The sequence below is a fragment of the Acomys minous genome (genome assembly GCF_964271855.1).
Source record: "Acomys minous genome assembly, chromosome: 14".
Taxonomy (NCBI): Eukaryota; Metazoa; Chordata; class Mammalia; order Rodentia; family Muridae; genus Acomys; species Acomys minous.
The window spans coordinates 73516045-73540663 of record NC_140496.1 but is presented as its reverse complement, the minus strand read 5'-3'; the positions used below and the strand labels follow the sequence as shown (position 1 = coordinate 73540663).

The 24619-nt window shown below is 38.9% G+C and overlaps 1 protein-coding gene across 4 annotated transcripts in view; it reads right to left on the bottom strand.

Moving 5' to 3' along the window:
- The window catches only part of PLPPR5 (phospholipid phosphatase related 5), a 108640-nt gene that overhangs the window by 12587 nt on the left and 71434 nt on the right, over positions 1–24619 (bottom strand). Inside the window, exons 4-6 of one of the 4 annotated variants that reach the window (XM_084756833.1) lie at positions 16811–16987; positions 8450–8584; positions 5020–5074 (exon numbers count right to left, since the gene is read on the bottom strand). In XM_084756833.1, coding sequence (XP_084612959.1) covers positions 5060–5074; positions 8450–8584; positions 16811–16987 — 327 coding nt within the window. In that variant the 3' untranslated portion in view covers positions 5020–5059. The remainder of the gene's footprint in view (positions 1–5019; positions 5075–8449; positions 8585–16810; positions 16988–24619) is intronic. The other 3 variants (XM_084756834.1, XM_084756831.1, XM_084756832.1) reach the window with 3 other exon arrangements.

The window sequence follows — 24619 nt, the reverse complement described above, 5'->3', positions numbered from 1 at the left end:
ACACACGCACGCACGCACACGCACGCGCACACACACATGCACACACACACACACACACACACACACACTGCATGGGTTTCCTTCCGTGTAAGTTCTAATGTTGGTTTCAGTCCCACATGCCACTGCCTGTGTTCATTCAGTGGCTTCTAATCACACGGGTTATGGTTTATCTTCCATCTCATGTGTTCTTTTTAATTTCCTGTACTGTAGAAAGGCGATGCCTTTGAAAATGAATGTAGGTCCATCCCTTATGATGTGCGTGTGTTGGGAGGGGGGTTACAGTGTTTGTGCAAATGCGTGCTTAGTACGTGCAGGTGCAAGGACACTTGATAGCATGTGCCCAGGCCAAAAACTAACACTGAGTGACTTCTTCAATCCCTTCCCACCTTATTTTTAGACAGGTTGCTCCCTAGAAGTAGTGATCCCTAAGTAGTTAAAATAGCTTCTGTTTTCTGCTTTCCCAATACTGGGGTTCTAGACAAACATGACAGTACCGTATGTGCATGACAGAGACCTAACTTAGCCTGATGCTTGTGGAGCAAGCTCTTTACCAATTGTAGCAACATGCCCCCCCCCTTTAAAAGATTTACATTGTCTTTCATATTTGCCACAAAGTCATTTTAATGGATCTAAGTTCATGTCCTGATTATTCCTACTTGAAGTAAAGTAGATTTAGCTCAGCTCAATTTCCTAAAATGTGTGAAGAAAGATTCATGAACAATCAAAACATTTCCATTGGTAGCCGTGGGATCTTCAGCCTCTGAGTGAAAGAACTGGAAGATGTCGTTTTCTGTCTTCGTTTAGATGGGCTGTGAGGAGATCCAGGTGGGCATTGTAGAAAGATGACATTATTTCTATATAGTTGTATTCTGTGTTTGTTGACCCACCACACACCACAGTTCTGTGGACCTTCAGTTCTACTTCATAAAGTAGATGGAATGCTTGAAGGCAATTGTTTCTCTTGCTTTTTATATGCTTGGTCATTTTTAAAGATATATATGTTTTTATTTATGTGTTTGAATGCTTTGTGTTCAGCTGCATATGTATATCATGCATGTGCCTGGTATTCAAAGAATCTAAAAGATTGTATGTGTCTAATTTTGTGAAACTGGAGCTGCAGATAGTTGTGAGCTGCCAAGCAGGTTCTGAGAACCAACCCTAGGTTCTCCGGAAGAGCATACAATGCTCCTAACCACTGAGCCATCTTATCACCTGATTGTTTAATTTACATTTATTGTTTTGAATAAAAATAGTTACTTACTTAATTTGGAATGGTTATCTACTTTAGAAAAGGCACCTTCATCTGGCATGAATCAGTAACAGAATTTGAGTTGGGGAGGAATTTCCCTCAGCGTGGATTTATTTATGCTGTATCTAGTAGAAATTCCTAACATTTTGCTATAATTCACACTCTGATAATCAGCTATTATGAAACCAGGGCCTTCTTTATTCTTTCTAACATAGGATATAAAAGATAATAGAACTATAAATGGTTGCTTCTCCATTTCCTAGAAGAAAACACAGATCCTTGATTCTTAGATTCCCAGGGGAAATTAATAGTGCCTTTAAGTTTCTGGAAACATCCCAAAGCCAGCAACACTGCCAGTTCAGCTGGAAATGAGCCTTGAAGGAGGAAGCGAACAGAATGAGCCTAGGAAAAGGGGTGATGTGACATCTGAAGAAAGCTGGCTCCCTAGGAGCGAGATGGTAGGGACTTCAAGATAGTCTGCAAAGGAAAGTCACTTGCAGATGCAAAAGCCATAGCCTCTGTACTGAAAGAATTTAAGGTGGCTGCAGATAGACCAAGGAAATCTGAATCCTGAACTTAACACCTGGGAACTACAAGCAAGATTTCCATATTTAATTTGGCAGAGAAAAATAAACAGAGGTCTTTCAAAAGGATTATGTAGATCACAAGGTAATAGCACAGAGATGTAAATTATACTGGAGAAATCCCACTGACCCCCTAGGGAATTCTGGTCAGTCTGAACATATCATTTAGTGAGTCTAATAAGAAAGCATAACCAGACCCTTCTAAAAATCAGCTTAAGAAAATGAAATATTTAAAACTGTAATTATCTTTAGCCATGCATTTATTCATGAGCAGCATAGTATCTGATTATAGAGAGAAAGAGGGAGGAAGCGAAGAGAAGGAAACAGAGGGAGCCAGAAATAGAGACAAAGAGAAAGAGGTGGGGAAGAACTAGAGGCAGAGAAGAAAGAGCATAAGGAAAGCCTGGAAGTGGGCATAAAGTTTTGTTTTAATATCAGTTTCTCTTAAGGTTTGAGAATGACTGCATTTATTCTCTCTGTTTCTATTGCTCTCTGTCTCTGTCTCTGTTTTGTCTCTCTGTCTCTGACTTTCTGTCTCTCATGTGTGTGTCTCTCTCTCCCTCACTTCACTGCCCTCACTCCTCTCTAGATAAGAAGGAATATCTTGTGTAGTATTTTGAATAAACACCTTCACTATGCACATGCACAAGATTTTGTAAACACAACTTTTCTTTTGAGTCAAATGTGGTGGTAGATCCCTACAATACCAGAACTTAGGTGAAGGCACAGAATTAGGCATTTGAGGCTTTCCTAGTCTATATGAAAAATTTGAACCCAGCCTGGGTAACATGAGACCCTGTTGTAAACAACCTACCCACGAAAAAACATTAATTCTTAAAATAATTTACAATAAATAGATCCTTTATCTTGATGTACATGTTCCATTTTGCTGCTGTAATAATAATAATTAGCTGTTGTTGGGTTTCCTAGGTTCCAGACATTGTTAAGGAACTCCGAGAAATAACCTGTTTATAAAACAACAACAAACAAGAAAATAAATAAGAATACAATGTTTAGCCTTAATGTCAAGTTGGCAAGATTTAGACGAACCTAGGAGATACTTTCCTGAGGGTACCTTCCCCAGAGGGTTTACTGAGAATTGAAGGTAGAGGGCATCATCCTACAACCTGACCTGGACTAATCATAAAGGTAAAGGGGAGAAAATTAGAAGGAAACCAGCTTTCATCTTTCTCTGCTTCCTGACTGTAGAAGCAATGTGGAAAGATACCTCACCCTCTTGCCATTTCTTCCTTGCCATGGTGGATTTCACCTTTGAGCTATGGCCAAAATAAACCCTTCCTCTTTTAAGGTCCTTCCTGTCAAATATTTGGTCACAGCAAAAATAAAAAGTGATTAATTCACTGGTCCCTGAGCTCAAGTGAGTTGGCTAAGGAAAATGTTTCCAAAATTCCCAGTCACACTCCTTGGAAGCCCACAAGCAGAAGGGTTACCTGGTGTGGTTTCTGTCATGGGGCTGTGTACCACTGATTTAATAATCCTCCATAACTGTGCATTCAAGCTCTTCATTACTTAATATGATAAAACCTTTGAACAGACTTATTGGCCGCTTGAATGTTTAGTGCACATTGGACTCTGATGAGATAGTTTCTACAAATGAATCATTCATTCCATAAAATGGGGTGCATGTTCAGACATCTTTACTTACTTAGCTTTGAGGGAACCTATGACTTTCCTTCATAAATGATGATATTTTACCATATGACAAACTCCCTACAATTAAGAGATAAATCCCTAGCATAGGAATGAAGTGTGCCCGGGTGTTATAATTACACTGACTGTAGGTTAGAGTTCATCAAATGTGTACTTTAAACACAAGGGGCTTTCAATTTTACATAAATTTCAGAAGAAACACACAAACATGAAAATAAACCAATGACATGGCATGATGTGAAAGCTATTGGCCCTGCCTGCTCACCAAATGTTAACAAAGTCTCTTTTCTCTCATGAGAGAACCACTGTGAAGGAACAAATGGCATCCTCCAAATATCAGTTATCAAAATCAAAGTACTAGGGAAACTTTGCATGCCCCCTTCTTTGTTTTTTGCAATGTAAACCATAAAGAAAAGCAATGTACTTATTCCACACAACCCTTATTGGAAAGAAAGAAAGAAAGAAAGAAAGAAAGAAAGAAAGAGGAAGGAAGGAAGGAAGGAAGGAAGAAAGAAAGAAAGAAAGGAAGGAAGGAAGAAAGAAAGAAAGAAAAAGACCTCTTAAAGCTTCCTTCATGTAGCCGGGTGGTGGTGGCGCACGCCTTTAATCCCAGCACTTGGGAGGCAGAGACAGGCGGATCGCTGTGAGTTCAAGGCCAGCCTGGTCTACAAAGTTAGTCCAGGACAGGCAAGGCTACACAGAGAAACCTTGTCTCGAAAAACAAAACAAAACAAAACAAAAACAAAAACAAAAAAAGCTTCCTTCATGTGACTGCCCTCTAGTTCTTGTTGAGGAGCAGAGAGAGGTACATGGCCCCATGACAGTGAAGAGTCAAAGAAAAAGATGGAATCTGCTTCTAGTATATTCCTATCATTCTTGATATGATCGGCCCATTGTGTGTTCAGAGACGCAGGTCATGTTCAGTGGAGAAGCATTTTGATTGGGAACAGAAACAAAAAGAACAGAGAGAAGGCATTCTCCATCCATCCCAGCAAGCAAGGAGGCAAAAAGCCTACCTCATCTCAGTCTGATTCCTCAAACTAACAAGACACAAAGCACTTGTGATTTTTATAGGAAACAAAATTAATAAAAGTTTAAAAACATTGCTCTCTACCAATGTATAGATTCTCATGGAAAATCCAGCTCATTCAAGAAAATATTGCAAGATATATTGTAAAAAAAAAAGTATAACATAAGCAATAGGAATTCTGAATACAGAAAACCTAGGAAAGAATATAAGAACGTAATATAATGCTATAGGGACAACAGATGCTACCGGACGATCTCATGGAAACAAGGAGGCAAAATGCAGAAGCCTGCTTGCCACCATCAGTAATCTTTGCTACTACAAATTTTGCTTTATAAGTTGTTGTGGGGAATGAAAACATACACGCAGAGAGTAGAACTGCTTTTGTGGAATACACAGAAATTATCATCGCATATGGATGACTATAAGCCGGAAGCCACTGTTAGTACTGTGTGTGGTTAATTATTCATTAGTATTCCCAAGCTTACCTCAGTTCCCTCCACAGTATCTTACACAGTGGATTGCATATCAATTTAGGAATTCCTATAGTGAAATAAAATAATCTCTCTTAAAGTAGCCATCCCGTTTTCTGAAAATATTTTTCCTATTTCTAGCTCTTATATGCTTATACCTACATTCTCTTATTTTGTCCCATGTCTGACCTTAGCATTTCTATAGAGCACATTTCATTCCTGCCTTTCATACAGTTGATACAATAGTCTCTCAGACACTTACGGAAAGGTCTTGCTTCTTCATGAGTTTTTTTTCTCTAAGCATTTCTTATTCCTCCAATAACCTTCATGAACCCACATTTCACACAGGGCCAACTTCCTGACCCATCTAAATCATATCGATAAACCCAGGCAAGGTGGCTCATGATAGTTAGCCTGCATGCGGAAGTCTGCAACAGGAGGATTTCTGTGATTTCAAGGGCAGCCTGTGTTACATAGTGGGATTTAGGACATGTGGGTTTCTATACACCGACTGAAAAAACTAAAAACCAACCAACAAAAAGCACAGCAGACCTTAAAGCCAATCAGGAGAGTGACTGGTTACCATTATAAACAATGTTGCAACTATTGCACATGTGGGCCCTCTCGCCTGGCAAATTGGTATTATAGCTTAGCTGGCCTATTGTCAAATAATACCACTGATACGCTTTCCCCCCAGAAGACTGCATAGTGCCTTATAGCACTATGAAAATTAGCCAGGAAAGAGAGAGTTTCCAGGTCAGTTCAAGGCCGATATTCCTGTGTTCAGCAGGCAAAATGAGTGGCATCTTCAGCAATAGAGCTTTGGCCTCTGGCTTTAAAGAGAAACCATTCAATGGAAACAGCCTGCATTATTTTGGATGTCTCTGATGCTTCCTGAACAATCACTCATAAAGCTTTCCCATGGCTCCTCAGTTTTCCATCTTCATCAGTCATCTACCCAATAGAACCTTTCTATCCCTATCCTTGCTCCTCTTTACTTTTGTTTCACCTATGTGCTATTTCAGCTCCCTGAATTCATTCTTTTTGTGACAGTGATGTGTTTCTAGTTTCTGGGATTCCACATACACTCCAGGTTAAAAAATATTTGAAGCTGGAGTCCACATATGAGAGAAAGCATTTGGTTTTCTTCTTTAGGGGCTTGAGTCACCTCAACAAGTACAGTTTTTTTCCATTTCTATGCATTTTTTTCTGAAAATTCAATTACTTTAGTTTTTATAGTTGACTATATTTCTCTGTGTATGTGGGTTTGAGGTCTGTTCCACAGTAGGAAACTCATGCCTGGTCAAAACTCATGGCTAAGGCAGTCACTAGATTTAGGGAAACACTTACTGATGCTGTTTTCTAAATGATTATGTTGTCAAACTACCTTCTAAAGAAACCTATGGCTACATCCGTCAACCTGTGTTGCTCCCAACCTTCATCATGGATGCTTCTTATTGCAGGGGGAATCAGTTAATTCAGAGGCTCATTACTGTTCAAAATGGAAGAATAAACATTTGTAAGTCCTCCGCCATAGGCCAGTTATCTGTCATCAACTCTTTCCTGAATAAATCTCAGGGAACAGCATGGATGATGGAGTGGAATGTAAGACCCAGAGTATGAAAAGAAATATAAGATGCTGTTATGCAGACATGATATGGCTGTTGTATATATGAACTCAAGGTAGCACTGATAACATGCACAAGATCAAGCCCGTTCAAATTTCAAGCATTGGACAGACCAAATCTCCTTAGGTCCCATCCATTGCTGAAGAACCATGAGTCATTGATTTCTGCTGAGGGAAAGAGTCACCATTTTTAATGGAGTGGTCAATAGTAAGTTAGCTGTGCCTTGGTAGAGTCCACAATTCCACAACCATTGCATAGAGGAAGCACAAATTGGATTCAGTTAGTTTTTTTTTCAAAAGTAACTTTTAAAGGAGGACATGAAATTGAGAGAGATGTAATAGGGATCCTAGAAAGTGTTGGAGTAGAAGAGTGAGGAATGGACATGACCAATGTCCAAACAGGATTCATCTGATCATATGTGAACACATAGGATCTTTCACCAAGAATACTATTTTCCATAAGTAGAACAAATCATGTTGGTACCTGTGTTATGCTGTGACACATGCTTAACAGTGGTTTCCTGACCCCAAGAGCCTTAAAATGTGGTAGCTAACAATGTACCCTACCCTACACATTATTCAAAGGGAAAATATTTTCTTTCTCTACAGTCAAGTGTATCTTATGATTGCCTTGTAAGAAGTTTTATTCTGCAGGAGATAAGGCAGAGTGGGGGACTGTCTGAGGAAAGGAAGATAAACAGCTGGTGGACAGGCAGAAGAAAGCACATGTGGAGATTTCATGACAAAACCCTATGCTTTCTATGCTAATTATTCTTCACACTGTCTACAGACCTGTTTAGCATCTGACTGCAATCCTCATGGGAGATACTGATCAAACCATGGTTTAAACAGATTATATTTATATATTTAGGGGTGTGTGTGTGTGTGTGTGTGTGTGTGTGTGTGTGTGTGTGTGTGTGTCTGTCTGTCTGTCTGTCTGTCTGTCTGTCTATGTGTGTGTGTAACAACAATTAAGAAAAAGAGGCATACATTTGAGAAGGGCGAAGAAGAAAGGAAAGGGGAAATGATATAATTATATTTTAATTAAATGCTTAAAACATATCAAAATATGTGGGCACAAGACTAGAGAGAAACTGTGAGCTAGCCCTTGAGTAAGCACTTAATTACAATGGTAAAGAACAGTAGCAACATTTAGGAAACATTTCCCCTATCTGGCTCACAGAAGTGGCAAGGACAATTTTTGTAAAGTGCTTGACTTCTTTCTCTGTGCAACAGTCACTGAGGACTGGACAAGCTGCTTAGAGCATTGTCTGTAGACAAGTTCTGACCACCCTGACTGGCAGGGCCCCTTCCACCAAGAAAGCCCAGCTGGTGTTTGCATGCTGCCTGATCTTTGGACACTGAGACTCAGTGTGTGGCTCTTTCATACTAATTGTATGATGATAGTTTATGAAGCACTTTCTCATGGACAGAAAGCATGGGAGAAATGGAGTACACTTTGTGAATAAAGATTTGTGTATTTGGAAATACACACACATAAAAAAACAGATGATAGATAGAGAGAGAGAGAGAGAGATTGTGTGTGAGGCCAGTGAACAGTATTTCTTAGATACTCTAGTAAAGTGGTGGATGAGTTCCATGCATAGTTACCAGGCTTCCAGCATGAATGCCATCCGTGGGTCCTTTAAATGAGATATGCATTGTATAAAATGACCTTTCCAGTTGCTGAATGACATCTTAGATTCTGAGACTACGTAATCAAAAAAACAACTGGGCATTCTCTAAATACACAAACAAAATAACCATTGAATTCGGTCTAAATGATGATTGTGGTTTAGGATTGAAGCTATGAATCACCTGCATAGATGTTACCTTTTCCAAAGGGCTTTCTACTCGAGGAATGTTGATCATCGGCATCCGGGCCACATTGTCCCTGTGCATGTGCCCATTTTCTGGTTGTCTTCCTTTGAAATTATTTACCACACACACAACCTAAAAATTTTAGGAAACAATTGCAGTTAAGTAAGTTATGCATCCTACAACTGTCACCCTTTTGAGGAGTTTAATAAAACTCCTATAGCAACCAAGTTTTAAAATTATCTAAATGTTACATGAGTAAAACTCTACACCCAGACTTAACGTGAATAAATTTGAATAGTTATTAGGATGCAGAACAGGTTTAAGAAAATTCACCAATAAATGTATAGCTGAGTGAATAATTTCAAAATGCTCATTAATGTATAGACAGTGCTCAAACCACTCAAAAATTAACAGCACAACCTTTTAAAAATTCACAGCAAGCTAACCTCTTCTCAGTGTGACCAACCTACAACTTAATTCTCATGCTCCTTATTTCCCACTGTTTCAAAGTTACTATATTCACACTAATCCTTGACAGTTGGCAGTCTCTAATTTACTAACATCCCTTTAATTATACTAGTTTGTTGTCTATTGTGTCATATATATCTGTATATATATGTATGTAAGATTTGAACAATAGATTACCAGAGTTACCACGGAAATAGAAGACCCCTCACATAAAGGGAATTGATCCTTATTTCAACTGATTACATTCCAGAAGTGAAATAATGTGAACTGAACCGTGCATATAAATTAAGTTCCTGTAATGTTAAAAATACACATGTCTCATCCATCTCTTAAAGTTTCTGATTTAGTAGGCAAAGAACAAAGTATGAAAGATGGAACTTTCAAATCTATTCCAAAAGTTCCTGGTGCAGAATACTTAAGAAATAATTATTTAAGCAATGCAGGAAAATTATTTCCTATAGTGAGTTTATATTAACCACTGGATAACATGCTATTTCTTTTCCTGGGCTTTGTATTCTAGAACAAATAATACTCACTTATAGTTTCAACTTAATACTTATTTTTGACTAAGTAGTTGCTTACTCAGTAATGATATATTTAAATTATACATGTTTACAAATTCATCATTGGAAGTTCTTTTGTCAAACTCACTACTGAATATTAATTTTATTTTTAATTTAAAAATATTTATTTTATTTTATGTGTATGAGTGTTTTGCCTGCATTTATGTATGTGTGTCATGTGTGTGCCTGGTGCCCGAGGAGGTCTTAAGAGGAAGTCAGATATTCTAGAAATAGAGTTACAGATGGTTGTGATCCAATATGGGGGTACTGGGAACAAAATTTGGGTCTTCTGAAAAAGCAGCCATCTCCCAAAGCTCCATAAATATTAAATAATTTTACACACCAATTAAAACTTGATTACCCATCCTTGAGCAAAATGTACAAGTGTGTGAAATAATAACATATAAAATAATACTTTATATCACAAAATTATTTACATTTTTTTCTTTAACGTTCCTATATCCTAGCAGAACTATAGGTTAAAAACATAGATCAAACCCCGACAACACAATACCACAGTTTTTCCTGCACCGTGATCTTTAAGTAAAGATGGTAAGAGCTTGGAGGTAGCTACTCAGTGCTTTTCCTGTCTTATGAAGTTGTCACTTTCATGAACCCACTAAGGAGTAAAAGAAATTGATCGCTCAAGCAATAGAGGCACAGTGTTTTATCTGCTAAAGGAAGCTATTAAGCAATATAGTTAATGTTGTTGTTGTTGTTGTTGGGCCATAGTCACTGACAACTATTCAAGTCTTTTGAAGGGAAAGGTGTGATGTCATAAGAGAAGAGCCATGCTCAGACTCTGATAAGGTTCTCTTGCTAAAGTAGGCAGCAGTCAAATTCGGTCCGCAGGCTGCACTTCATGAATGAGCACTGTTCTCACATAGAAAGGATAGATCTCATGACTTTAGGTAACAATTGCAATGAAACAATGTTTCACATCCATATCAGAGCATACACACACTTAGACATTTTCATTAGTATTAAAGTTATTAGGAAATGGGGCATTTGAAAAGAATTGCTAAAATATTTGAAGTAACATAGGTTGACATGAAGTAACTGTGGACTTAGACATATGGAACTCTTAAGAGTTCAGTGAGCACCAGTGTGGGCTTCTGAAATTAAAGGAATTACTTTACTATTTATTTTGTATTTAGAAGTTTCAGATTTAAGTGTTATATATATATATTATATATGTATGTTTGTATGTATATTTGGCATTGTGTAGTCATAGACAATGGCAGCTGCTCAACTATTACTTTTTGAAGGGAAAGCAGCAATTTTGTCATAGGAAAAGAGGCATGCTACCTTCCAGTGAGCTTCCCTTACCACAGTAGGCATCAGGGCAAAAATTCAGTCTACAGGCTACAGTCTACATATATCTATTTTTCATGTATGCTTGTGAATGTGTGTATGTGTTCATGCATATATGCCTGTCGGGGGTTTGGGGTGTTTAGAAAACTCTCTGAGAGCATCTTGGTTATCTCTTTGTTTCAGTGAAAATTCAGGTTGACATAGAAGCATCTAGAATTTATCTGTGAAAGGCTAAAACACCTAACCCATACTAGATATACACAGAATGCTATTTATTAGCATAATTATTCAGCTTAATTTTTTTTCTTTCAATTACAAGGAAATAACTAAATTTTCCCTAGTTGCTTAATCAAATAAATAAAAGTTCTGTCTGTTAATTTCAAAAATCTAGAATTGATGTCCCACTGGCAAGTAAGTAAAAGCAAGAAGCCATGTGTGTGCATGCACGTGTGTGTGTGTGTGTGTGTGTGTGTGTGTGTGTGTGTGTGCGTGTGTGTGCAGGCATGTATGCACATGTGCCTAGGTTAGAGGTTGACATCAGATATCTCCCTAAAAACTCAGAGTTCACCAAACCCACCAGTCTAGCTAACGAGCTTGTCCCAGAGGTGTTCTTTTTCAGCTTCTCAAGTGCTACAACCACAGTCAGGCCATATTTCTCAACCAGCAGCTTTAGAGGTTGTGGGCATCTGAACTCTTCACGTATGTACAACAAGCACGTGATCTCCTGGCCATGTCATGGAAGTCTCCCCTGGGCCCTCAGCTAGGAAAGCTCACTGTGTTTCAGTGTGTTTGTTTGCTCTGTACCTACTCAGAACTCTAAGTTTGTCTGTCAGAGCACACATTTTTGTTTCTTTATGTAGCATTAATAATACATTTATATATATATTATCTTTTCTTCTTCCTATAACTATTGCATTATGAACCCTGAGAAGTCAAACAGTATTGACTCTTAACTTTGGAATCTTTTATATACTAGCTTTATAAGCAAAGATCATGGTCAAGCTATTCGATGTGACTAAATCTTACTTTTAATCTGCAAATTGAGGGCAATATATCTCAATAAAATGCTACAATGATTTTTACTCTCATGTATGATAACATGACAAGCTATTATTGGGATCAATAAAGCTGAACACTTCTGCTTAACAATGCTATGTATCACATTTGGAAGACTTTCTAAGTCATCTATTTTTATAACAATAATAATCAATCAACACCTAGTGCTCAAGAACTATTTGCTTTGCATTTTGCTAAGCATGATGATTCCTTTCTTTACCCTTGAGCAAAATGTGTAGGGATGAGTGACAGACATAGAGCACAATGTAATTCCTCGCAGGATGCTAACAGTCCAGACTGATGTGTGGTATAAATTAATGGGAGAACAAGAGAGCTAAGTGATCAGCATCACTGCCTAGGAAACATGGAGCTTGTCTGAGCCACATCTCAGCTATGTAGAGGATGTGAGTCTAGTTGTAAGGGGTGGGCATGATAACGGATGCAACAAGGCTATGCTTACTACACAAGGAATTTCACTGAGTCTTAAAGAAGTCGAGGTAGCAAATTAAACATTTATTTATTCTGCCCATTATACCAGACTCTATTCCAGATACTTGCAAAGATAAGCAGTGAACAAAATGAACAGATAGTTTTCTCCACAAAGGCTTATATGCAAGGGATGGATTGTGAAATAGAAACAACAGATGTGGTATCTAGGAGTTGTAGCGTGTTATGGGGAAACTCAAAGAACTAAATAGAGGAGATGTCCTGAATATAACTTGGGGAAGGTCGCACTGAGGAATAGTGAGATGTTAAGTGACAACTGCAGGGTCAGATGTCTCCTTTTCTCACTTGCAACTGAAATACACAGAAGAAAGGGAATTCTCACAGAAGAAATGTGTAGAAGCCCAGGGATTGTTTGTGATAAAGGAAGGAGGCTGATTGAGATTCTAAATGAAAAGGGAATGATACCTTTCACTGGGAAGTAAACAGAACATTGTGGGCCCTGGAAGTGTCTGCAGTTGATTTATCAGATGCTTTGCTTGTTACTGGCAACAAATCATTACAATATAGGCAGAACCAGCAAAGGTGGTTGTATGAAGGATGTCTGAAGCAAAGGATCAGCAAGGAACTCTCGCTGTACACGAGATAAGAACAGAGCAGCTGTGGTCAGAAGGACTGATACGAGACACAGAAGGAACAGTCTGGGTAGCAGACATGAAGCTGAAGTAGAGGAGCACTGGTTGTGGGGGGTGGACCCGGACGATGAGTCAGAGGCAAATGCTACATATGGACAAAGGTGATGGGAGCAGCTGTCCTTCAGCCAAGACAGCGGCTTGGAGCAGACCGATGTTGATTTTATTTTGGGGATCACTTTAGAATCCTGAAAACACGGCAAGGCAATTGCAGGACGTTTGCAAGGCAGAGTTGGAGTCGCTGCACAAAATAAATGCTCTACTGGGCCATCTAAATGCGGAATCTGGGAGTCATCGCAGGTTGTTTCCTGTACTTTATCCAAATCTTGTGTTCCACAGGTTCTTGTTCCTCCCCTTTCCCTTCCAAAGGCTCTCTCTCTTCCCTCCATGTCTCTATGGTCCAGTTTTCACTGTCTTATTTCCCTGGTTCTTCATAACATGTCTTCTCTATCTTCACCGGCAGTTTAATTCTGGAGTATATTTTTAAAGCACAAATCTCATAGGGTAAAAGGTAACGAGTGGAAATGAACTATCAGTTATGGAGTTGTACTTCAGTCGCTCCTGTGGCCATTCACTAAGCATGTACTATTTTGTTTAAGCTTCTGTAAGCTCAAGAATGAGTCGTTAGGGACGACGTCATTACCGTCATTTAAGGAGAAATCCGGGAGCACAGAAAAGCTAGTAATGTACTCAATGGGGAAAAAAATTGAGTGCACTTAGAAGCTGGGACTCAAACAAGCTTGTTGGATTTCTACTCATTTGAAGGCAGTAGCTCCTAATTCACCTACATTTTTAAAAAAAATAGTCCACATTATTCTCCTGACTCACAAAACCTTTCCACGCCTGCTGTCATTCATGATGAAGTGCCACTCCAGGATGCTATGCTTCCTCATGCATAAGCTGTGTCATGGCATGGGTCTGCACTATAGGAAGGGCTCCATGCTTGCTGCCGTTGTGTGGCCTTTCACATTTATTCTGTGGTCCTTGATTTGTTCTCCATCCTTACACAGAGTTCAGACTTATCTACTTTATCAGCTGCCCAAGCTGATACATCACTTCCCCTTCCTGACTGGTGCAGCATCCGAATAAAGTTAACATCTCCATATTCATTGGTAAACGGTATTGAATCCTCTATAAAGCTCCGCGTCTGTTTTCCTTCTGAACTGTATTGGATTTAAGTATCTGAGCTCTCTCTTTTTCAGATATCTATTCACATCACACAGCACAGTACTTGTATTAGAGTATGGCCTGGGCAGCATTCTATTTTATGATGGAAGAGAGGGAAGGGGAATTTAAGGGAATAGGCTAATCTCTACACACACACACACACACACACACACACACACACACACACACACACACACAAATAAAAATTAAACAGAAAACCTAATTACCACTGGAGACGGGCCATACTTACATGAGCTTCCTTGACTCACCAATTGTTATCTATCAGCATGCATACTCCGAAGCTATCACTGACAGACACATAATTCATATTTAGCTCATGGTTGAAGTACTGTTTTGGTGTGGCCTTTTCATGGCGTCATTTTTTTCTTTCACATGTCATACTATTTAAAGGAAAAAATCTTAGGGTGTGCATAATATGCATTCTGTGATTGAATATGCACACTCAAGGGGCTGGAGCCACAGGATAGCTCTTCATTTACCAAGTTCTCAGGGATGGGTCTGACAAGTCTCTAGGGCTCTGGTTTTAAAGGACCATGCTAAGGTATTGTGATGCTTTCTGAAAGAACAGGAAGATTGCAGTGGCCAGCAGAAGACCAGTGAGGGGCTGATGAGGTGCCAGGGATGATAATCTACACCTAAAGAACTGAGTGGTGTGGGCGTCATAATTTCCATTAAAGTTTTGTTTTGTTTTGTTCCTTTTAAACATTAACCGGTTTCAACTGTGGCGAGTGAAAGCAGGGAAAGTTTGGGATCCTGCTTTGTCCTGAGTTTCCCGAGGAAGAAGGGAATTCAAAGAGGCAGAGCTGGTAAATGATAATTTTAGCCCAAGTCTGCTGCTATAGTTGGATGATGAAATTTAGCCAGGCGTGCCTGCAAGACTCAACAGTAAACAATCTGTGTCCTATCTAGGTGTACATCTGTAACCAAGCAACTGAATCCCAGCCATTCACAGTAGCCCAATCTTTAGCCAATCAGAAGACATGAGCTGCCAGAATGCTACCTTAAAAGGCAAACGCTGGCTGTAGTGGATCCGATTACTTTGCTTTTTCTCTGACTCTAAATGAAAACTCAATCTGTGATAGGGAGGGATATTCTGAACTGACTACTCAAATCCATCATAGAATTTATTTTTTAAAGCTTTCAATTCTGAGTCTCCCGGTAACCTTGAGAATCACAGTGAATGACATTACAAGAAAGAAAAAGGAAATGAAGTTCAGGATGTGGAGTAGACATGAGCTTATGCCTATGAATTTCCTATAGAAGGTTTTAGAGGAAACATTTTATTTCAAATTCCAGGTGCATAAGTTGTACTCAAACATAAGTAAAAGGTTCATACACATTTTTTGCCTACTCATTATTAGCTAGAGAAAAGAGTCTAAAGAAGGAACAAATAGAGTGAGAACAACTCAAATTGAATCACAATGGGAGTAAAGCATATCTTTAATTATGTGTCTCTGTAAAAGCCTTTTGATTTATAAACTATACACTCGGTCATCAAGGTAAATTGGTATAAAGACCCACAAATAGTGGTCTGATAAACTTGAAACTCAGACTGAAATATTCTAACAAACAAAATTAAATATGCGTTACAAGTAGACCCTTTTTTTTAGCAGGCATACAGGCGGCAGTCCATTAGAATGTCTTTGCGTGCTCCTCATTGTGTGGAAGACAAGACTAAGATGGTAGTCTCTGTCCCTGTCTCTCACTAATTCCTGCGGTGAAGTGATGCATTTTACCATCCTGTGCTGTGGGAGCATTTGTGGCACAGATCTTTTGGAGAGCATGGATTAAAGGTATGAGGCACTAGGGTCCCCGACGATGTTTTAATAAACTAGAGGAAAACTATCCTGAGGAATCTTGTAAATATACCAATAACCCAATTACAATACTAATTGAGGACGGACGTGTGAATGGCTTGGTGGATAAAGGTGTTTGAACGCCCGAGTATAACCTTCAGTCCTCACGTGGTGGAAGGAGAGAACCAACTCTTATGGGCTGTTTTTTTGTTTTTGTTTGTTTGTTTGTTTTTTGGACCTCCATATGCATGCCATGGCACAAGAACTCACACAGACACACAGGGACACACACATACACACACGGACACACACACACACACACCACATACACATGGACACATACATAGACACACACATACACAGACATGGACACACACACAGACACATGGACACACACACACGGACACACACACAGACACACATATGGACATACATGAACACACACACACATATACAGACACATACACACACAAATAAGTGTAAAATATACTATTTGAGGAGGACTGTGTGTAGCTCTTCTCCATTTTATATAAAAGTTTTTTAAGGGTAGAATTCACTTATTATTCTACCACAAGCCTCATATTAAGAACAATAAATGAGCAAGGGAGAAGAAATGAGTAGTCAAAAACATACATATTATTGGATTATATATATATATCACAAGTAGTAAATCACCCTTGCATTTTCTTAGAGATGATTTACTGAAAGTTTATTAAAAAACAAATACATTCTCTGGTCTACAAAGTGAGTCCAAGATGTCCAAGGCTACACACAGAAAATTGTCTTGAAAACAAAAGCAGAACAAAAAAAACCCACATTCTTTAAAATTATACTTACCAGAAATACTGCTATAGATATTCCAACTAGAAATCCTGCTATTACATCTGACCAGTGATTCCTATATTCTGCTACTCTGTTGAGTCCAGTAAGGAAGGCCAAACACATTAATCCCAAGCACAGAACAGGCTTAGCAAGTCTGGTTCCTTTGGCTTTGATGGTGTTGGTAATGTACATCTGAAATAGCAAGTAAAACAAGACTTTTCACCAAGGCAATTTCTTAAGATACACATGAAATACATTTTGTATAAATTACAAAAACATATTTACTAAGTATATATGTTTATATGGCTTCAGCAATCAACTACTGTTTATGATTTTTGTAGTTTAAATACACTGCTTGTTTGCTGTTGAGCGATGTAGCCCAGGCTGGTTTTCAAGACCTTATGTAGCTGGAGATGAACTCAAATGCTGGGTTATAAGGCTACCCCATCACACTTGGAATGAAATTTTTGATAATGATTTTTTATTTTTATTATATATTATTAATTTATTCATATTACATCTCAATTGTTATCCCATCCTTTGTATCCTCCCATTCCTCCCTCCTTCCTATTTTCCCCTTACTCCTCTCTCCTATGACTGTGTATGAGGGGGACCTCCTCCCCCTGTATATGCTCATAGGGTATCAAGTCTCTTCTTGGTAGCCTGCTGTCCTTCCTCTGAGTGCCACCAGGTCTCCCCATCCAGGGGTTGTGGTCAAATATGGTTTAGTCTGTCTTATCTATTCTGGCTATTTTTTACTAATGCCATGTGTGCACATGAATGCAGGGAATGGTCAGATCTCCCGGAGCTGGAGTTATAGGAAGTTGGGAACTGTGAATGTGGGTGCTGGGAGTCAATGCTGGTCCTCTACAACAGCAGTATGTGTGCCTAACTGCTGAGCCATCTCTTCAGTGTTATGACAACTCTTATGCAACATCATCAGTCATCCAGGAGTATGAGCTCAGTTATCCCAGGTACCCTCCTACCCTCCACCTCACAATCAATTTGAATGCACTTCATTTCACCGGAATGTATGTGTTAGATCACTCTCAGCATTATGGTTTGAAGGAGTGTGTTGATGATGCATTAGTGTTTCCATCTGGATGCGCTGTATGGATAGGATATAGACCTGATCAAGTCAGAATTTTAAAACTAACTAGAAAATATTAAGTGGCAATTTGTACCAAATTGACATGGCTATGAAGAAGGTAATCTAGGAAGTGCAAAAGCAAGGCTGGCTTCTTATGTTCTTACCTGAAAGCATGAGATTACATGCCAATAAAGAACACAGAATGTCAATTGGATATGCTAAAGGAAATATGTCCTAGTTGTGAGCCAGCAATGCTCAAGAATAATTTGGTTCTTTGCCCATCTCATGTATTTTATAGCTTCGTTGCCCATAATTTAAATCACATATTATTCTATTAGCAAACCTGTTGGCTTCAAGTGGATAGTGTCAGTTAATGTTCAACAATGCAGAAATTACGAAAGAGGTGGGTTGAAAGTACAACTACATTGTATGATGCTAATATCAGTAAAGGTCTGGCACTTACCGTGCGCTTAGAACAATACTTATAGATGGATAAAACCTATTATATTCTATAATCTTGATTATTATCTCGAGACAGTTGAAAATACATCTGCTTATGAGAATAAACCTAAAGAGCAGTGTCTCAGCTTTTCATTTATAATGACAACTTTAGAATACTATGAAATCCAGTAATTATCATCTTTGCTTTCTTTCTCCCCCCACCTCCCGGCCAGAAGCTGTATGCACACGCAAGCAGTTGAAACAATTCTTATCTTCTCAGCAGCCAAGTTCTAGCCTTTGGTAATCTGTCTCTGGATGAACTATTAAAAAAAAAAAAAAGGAAGAGAGATTGTCTCAGTTGGCCAATGACATTTCCAGCAAGTTCTGCAGATTTTAAGCCTGTGTTCAAGCTCTTTAATCATTTCGGTTATAGGGAACAAGAACACACAGGGAGAGATGAGAAAGAGTAAAGGATGTTTTTGCCCTCGAGACACAGAGTGTTAAAGAACTCTGCCCACAGGAATAACAAACACATCAGCCCAGGGAGGCTTTGCAGTATTGATGCTAAAAGGGTACTCCCTCTTCTAAATGGTGTGAGGAATTTGGGTACTCATGAGATTTTCTTTAACACAGGCACAAGGTTGGTTGATAATTCTCCATTCCTCCATCGTCACATCTGTAAAGCTCAAAGGTAACCTAACCTTATTAAAATAAATCTCTGAGTTAACTGATAATATGAATCCTGCTAATATTTATTAGATCTGTCATTGAGCATGTGGTTCTTGTCCAAGGCAATGTTTTTAAGACTTTATCTCACTAAATCTTTAAAATAAAAAAAATGCATCAAGACAAGGCTTACTGTGGACCACACAACTTTATTTTTAAGGTGGCACTGTTGACAATAAATGGAAAGGGACTGTGAACAAAAAACTTAGGCATTTCCTGATCACAGGCTTTAGTGTGTTTTACTTGCACTGTTTTTTTTTTTTCCGCTGAGTCTTTTTTTGGGGGAGGGGGCTGGGGGAAAGTGGCCATGATATTTAAACAGAGTATCAGAAAATGCAAAAGATCTGTAATTGAAAGCAAGAAAAAGATACCACCACAGCATTCTAAGAGTGACAAGACAGCCTGCTCCATCATTAGGAGGAATATGAAGAAGGACAAAAATCCCTAGGTCATCTCTGTGGACTTGGTCAATGCTTGCCATCATTCCCCAAAGGCCATCTCAGATACAAGTTAACCCTTCACTTTGCCAGTTCGAGTCTAGACAAATTATTAGCTTGGACCACTCCTGCTTAAAGTACAAATGATGACTCATTTCCTAAATTACCTGATTGGCTCACGAAGCTCACCAAGAGCCCCCAAACATGCTTCCCAGTATGCAAACTAATGAAAAAGTGCCTCTATTATAAAATAATCAAGTTCAGTTTTTCTTCTCTTAAATTCAAGGTCACAAATTTCCAGAGATATGAGAATTACAAAGGTTACAAGATTTTAAAAGCCGTAGATATAACATTAACATTGATCATAGCAATGCCTTATAAAGTACACATATTGTTGAAATCACCATAAATATAACCAAAAGACAAATTAGAGAAATTTTCATTTGAATTCAGAAACTCTCTAGTGCTTTGTTAAAACAGGTGCCTTTTAAACAGTCTATTTGTGTTATCTTGCAGAAAGTCTATTATAGCTATTGTGCAGAAGGGGAAATCATAGCGTAATGAGCTACCAAGGAAGCTGGATATAGGACAGGAATTGATTATTTATGCTTTCTTGGTTTCTAATTCACTTATGAAACCATCTAGGATAACCAGATGTGCAAAATGTAGCTAAAATAAACACAAACAGAAGGAGGGTGCGATTTGAGCAGAATAGTTTCCTCCATCCTCGAGGGTCTGTGGATGCTTACAGATAGCTCATTTAGATGTATTATCAGTCCTAATTTACGTATTACACACATGCCTGGTAGTAACAAGATGCAGAGGGCCAAAGTTCATCATTTGATCCATTAATATTCCATTGTACATTCTTTCATGATTCTCCATGCATATTTAAATATATACAATAACTATTACATATATACAGGAGCTTGGCTACCTGGCTAAGCATTTTCTAAAAGACAGAAACAATACCCTATTATTCCATAATGTGAGTTATCTTACTTGTCACGGTAAACATCTTTTTTTTAGTCAAATTATAAGACATAGTTTTTATAAAAAGAAGTCTTATAGCCAAAAAAGTTAAGAAAATGTACACATGTTTATTAAACATACACTATGTGTCAAAGGCTGCATTAAATTTCTCTAAATAGGAAACATCTAAGAGTTGACCCAGAAGGATGTACATGGGCAATCCAGGGAAGGGGAAAGTGTTGTGGGGAGCTAGCCTAGATACAGGAGCCAACCCATGTAACCCAGCCATGTGCTCTCAAAGAACCCTGCCCATCTTCTTGGGAACTCTTATCACTATATCTGGTTGTTATTTGTCTGCCTTGTTTCCTTTACTCCAGGGAAGACATAGAAATCAAGACCAGTCCTTCCCTGTAAACTGGGCTTGGCATGTTGTCCAACTTCTAGGGAGCTCTCAGTAAAACTAGGCAAAATAAAGAGAAGACTGACCAAGGGGCAGATGCTGAGCTATGAGCCAGAGCACACAAAGTACTTTGTAACACGTCTCTCTCTGTAGAATAATGTACGTAAAATTATGCTTCTCTCTATTAGAATATTCCAGTATAATGTAGCCTTTGTCTAGTCACTGCTATATCTGAAATGCACAGAAGGCTTTTTACTCTACAGGCATTCAAAATTACTGCATGTAGGAAGCATGAAAGGCCTGGTTAGGGAAAGGTAAACTGAATTCTCATTAAAAGTACATCACTACTTGAAATTATCCTGAATATGTATTTGTTTACTAGCCTGTCTTCCTCTATTTATTTACTTATTTATTAGTTTTAATTTCTTATAATTTATTCAGATCACATCCCTCACTTGTCTCTTCCTGTTCCAACCCTCTCTCCTTTTTCCACCTATTCCCTTCCCTTAACCTCTAACAGAAAAGAACCTCTTCCCCCACCATATGACCACAGCCTATCAGGTTTCATCAGGATAGCCTGCTTCCCCTTCTTCTGAGAGTTTCCAGGCTGCCTACCATGGGGAAGTGATACATTGACACAATGAAAAACTACTCAGTTATTAAAAATAAGGAAATCATGAAATTTGCAGGCAAATGGGTGGAACTAGAAATGATCATCTTGAATGAGGTAACCCAGACCCAGAAAGACATGCATGGTATATTCTCATAAGTGGATATTAGCCCAACATAGATGTCCAGTGAGAGACTCCACCCAATGGAGGATCAGGACAGATGCTGGACCCAAGGTGAGAGTGGTATGGAAGAATGGGTCAGTGGAAGGACACAGAGGGGTCAGGATCCCAGCCTATGGATCTGGACGGGGGGGGGGGGGCAGCAGAAGCTGCATGAACTGATGTACCAACCAAGGACAATGCATGGAGCAAACCTAGATCCCTGTTCAGATCTAGCCAATGGACAGCTCATTCTCCAAGGTTGCGAGGAGAGTGGGAACTGACTCTTCCATGAACTCTGGTGCCCCTGATTTGATCACTTCCTCCATTTATTATGTCTTGTGTTTCCAGGAGCAATGTCTGGTGTGGAGTAGTCACTTGTGATGAGAAGACTATGAGACCCCAAAGAAAACCTATGACTCTTCAGTCCCTTGCTATTTATTGTGACTATGGCACATAATCACACGAGTCTTTAAAAATAAAGTATTCCCTACACAGCTATTAAAAACAAGGAATTCCAGAAATTTGTGGATAAATGGATTGAGCTAGAAATGATCATAATGAGTGAGTTAACCCAGAAGCAGAAAGACTCAAATGGTATATACTCACTTATATCTGCATACTAGCCCAAGGGGCATGTCCCATGAAAGCCTTCACTTACCTGGAAACTGGGACAGAGGGGAGGACATCCTATTGAGACTCTGGATGAGAGAAGCATGGGAGAACAGCAAAGTAGAAGGATCCAGAGGGTCCTAGAAACCTACCAGTAGAACATTATGATAGGCAGATTTGGGCCCATGGGTCCCGCTCAAACTAAGGCACCAGACAAGGACAATACAGGCAGTAAACTTTAAACCCCTACCCAGATCTAGCCAATGGTCAGAACAGTCTCCACACTTGAGTGGAGAGTGGGATATGACTTTCTCACATACTCTGGTACCTCACCTTTGACCATGTCCCCTGGAGGGGGAGACCTGGTGGCACTCAGAGGAAGGACAGCAGGTTACCAAGAAGAGACTTGATACCCTATGAGCATATACAGGGGGAGGTAATCCCCCTCAGGAACAGTCATAGGGGAGGGGAATAAGGGGACAGTGGGAGGGAGGGAAGAATGGGAGGATACAAGGGATGAGATAACCATTGAGATGTAACAAGAATAAATTAATAATAAAAACCAACCAAACAAAATAAATAAATAAATAAATAACGTATTCCGTTTTTGTAGCCAGAGAGAAAGATTCTGTGAAACCATGGCTGGAAAGAACACAGCTAATACTCTGAGAAATCTAGGAAAGGTGAGGGACTAATTTTCTACTGGAATGTCCTCAGGGTTGGCAAGCAGATGACAAGCTCACTTTACACAAAAGAGACTCATATTTGACTTCTGACCTATAAAATTCTAAGATAATACACTTGATTATTCTAAGTTGCCATATTTGTGGCATTTCCCAAGATGAATAGAAAACAGGTATAATCAGGCAGTATCTGTTTAATGTATGGATAATTAAATCTGGGATTTGTAAAATGTTCTATGTGGTAAAATAAGTGTGACATAGCAATTAGAACATGCACTTTGGCACAAGAAAAAAGGAAGGAGTGGTGGAATTCCAACTCTGACACTTGCGTAAGTCAAACTGTGGTAGTTTGAACAGGAATGGCTCCCATAGGCTCAGTCATTTGAATGTTTGGTACCTAGTTACTAGAACTGTTGCAGAAGTGTTAGAAGGTGTAGCCTTGTTGGAGGAGATGTGTCACTAGAGGGGGAGGGCATTGAGGTTTCAAAAGTTCTTGTCATTGCCAGTGAGCATGTAACCATGGATTGGCAGCCTCATGCTAGAGTAGATAATCTAAGGAGAGGCACTTGTGTTCCTCCTTTTGGCTTTCAGATTATTGAAAGGTTAGACTCCAAAGAATGTTTTAAAACCATCAGGAATTGTACACTGTACAATTTCACACTATTAGGTGTGGCCTTGCTGAAGGACATAACTTTCCTCCAAAAAGGCCACACCTCATGATAGAGCACCCCTTATGAGCCTATGAGGACCATTTTCTTTCAAACCACCAGAATCATGCCTTCAGCCTGGGGAGGAACTTGCCTCTCAGGAACAGACTTCACACAGTTCTGAGTTTGCCTTTGTCAATTTATCCTATGTGTTAGTTACTTTCCTGCTGCTGTAAGAAAACGCAATGACTTATGGAAGGACTGGTTTATTTGGCCTAAATTTCAAGAAGTATCTGAATCTGTCATGGTGTGGAAGCAATGATTTGAGCCATAAACACACAAAAAGGAGAGCACACTGGAAATGACAAGAGTCTTTTACCTCTCAAAGCCCTTCTTCGGGGATGCACCTTACCATCCAGCCACACTGCCTAGGCCTCCCAAACAGGAATTCCTGAGAATGTTCCTGAAACATCTTATCGTTTAAAGCATCATGCCACATGAATATCTGTTGGATCTTTCTTCTTCCCTCTCTACTAATTTATATATACTGCTACGAAAAGATTTTTAAAAAATGAGACCTTTTCCGCCAAGGGTCACACAAACTCCAAAATAAATAAATAAATAAATAAAATTTTCATTTTACAATTTCTGGTTCCTACTCATTTAAGATATGTAAAGTCTGTAAAGCAACTTTCCAAATTTAAGTGCCCAGTTAATGCACCCACTCACTGTTGAACCTGAGGCACAGTGTGACTCTTCTAGATGGCAAGCTATCAGCCCAAATCATTAGTCCCTGTTTGGTAATCAGATCAGAGTTGGAATATCGTTAAATGTCTTAATTTTTAACAGCTTTGATTAATACAGTCTAATAAAATACTGGGGTTTATTTCATATTCTAATAACATTAACAATCATATTATTCTGTCTGTGGTCAATTGAATTGTCTATGAATGAAGATTAAAAAGTCCTTTATTCCAGACATCTAGAAGTTTCTCAAAGTAACATTTACCCTTGTCAAAACTTCCTTAAACTTTTGTCCTGTCATT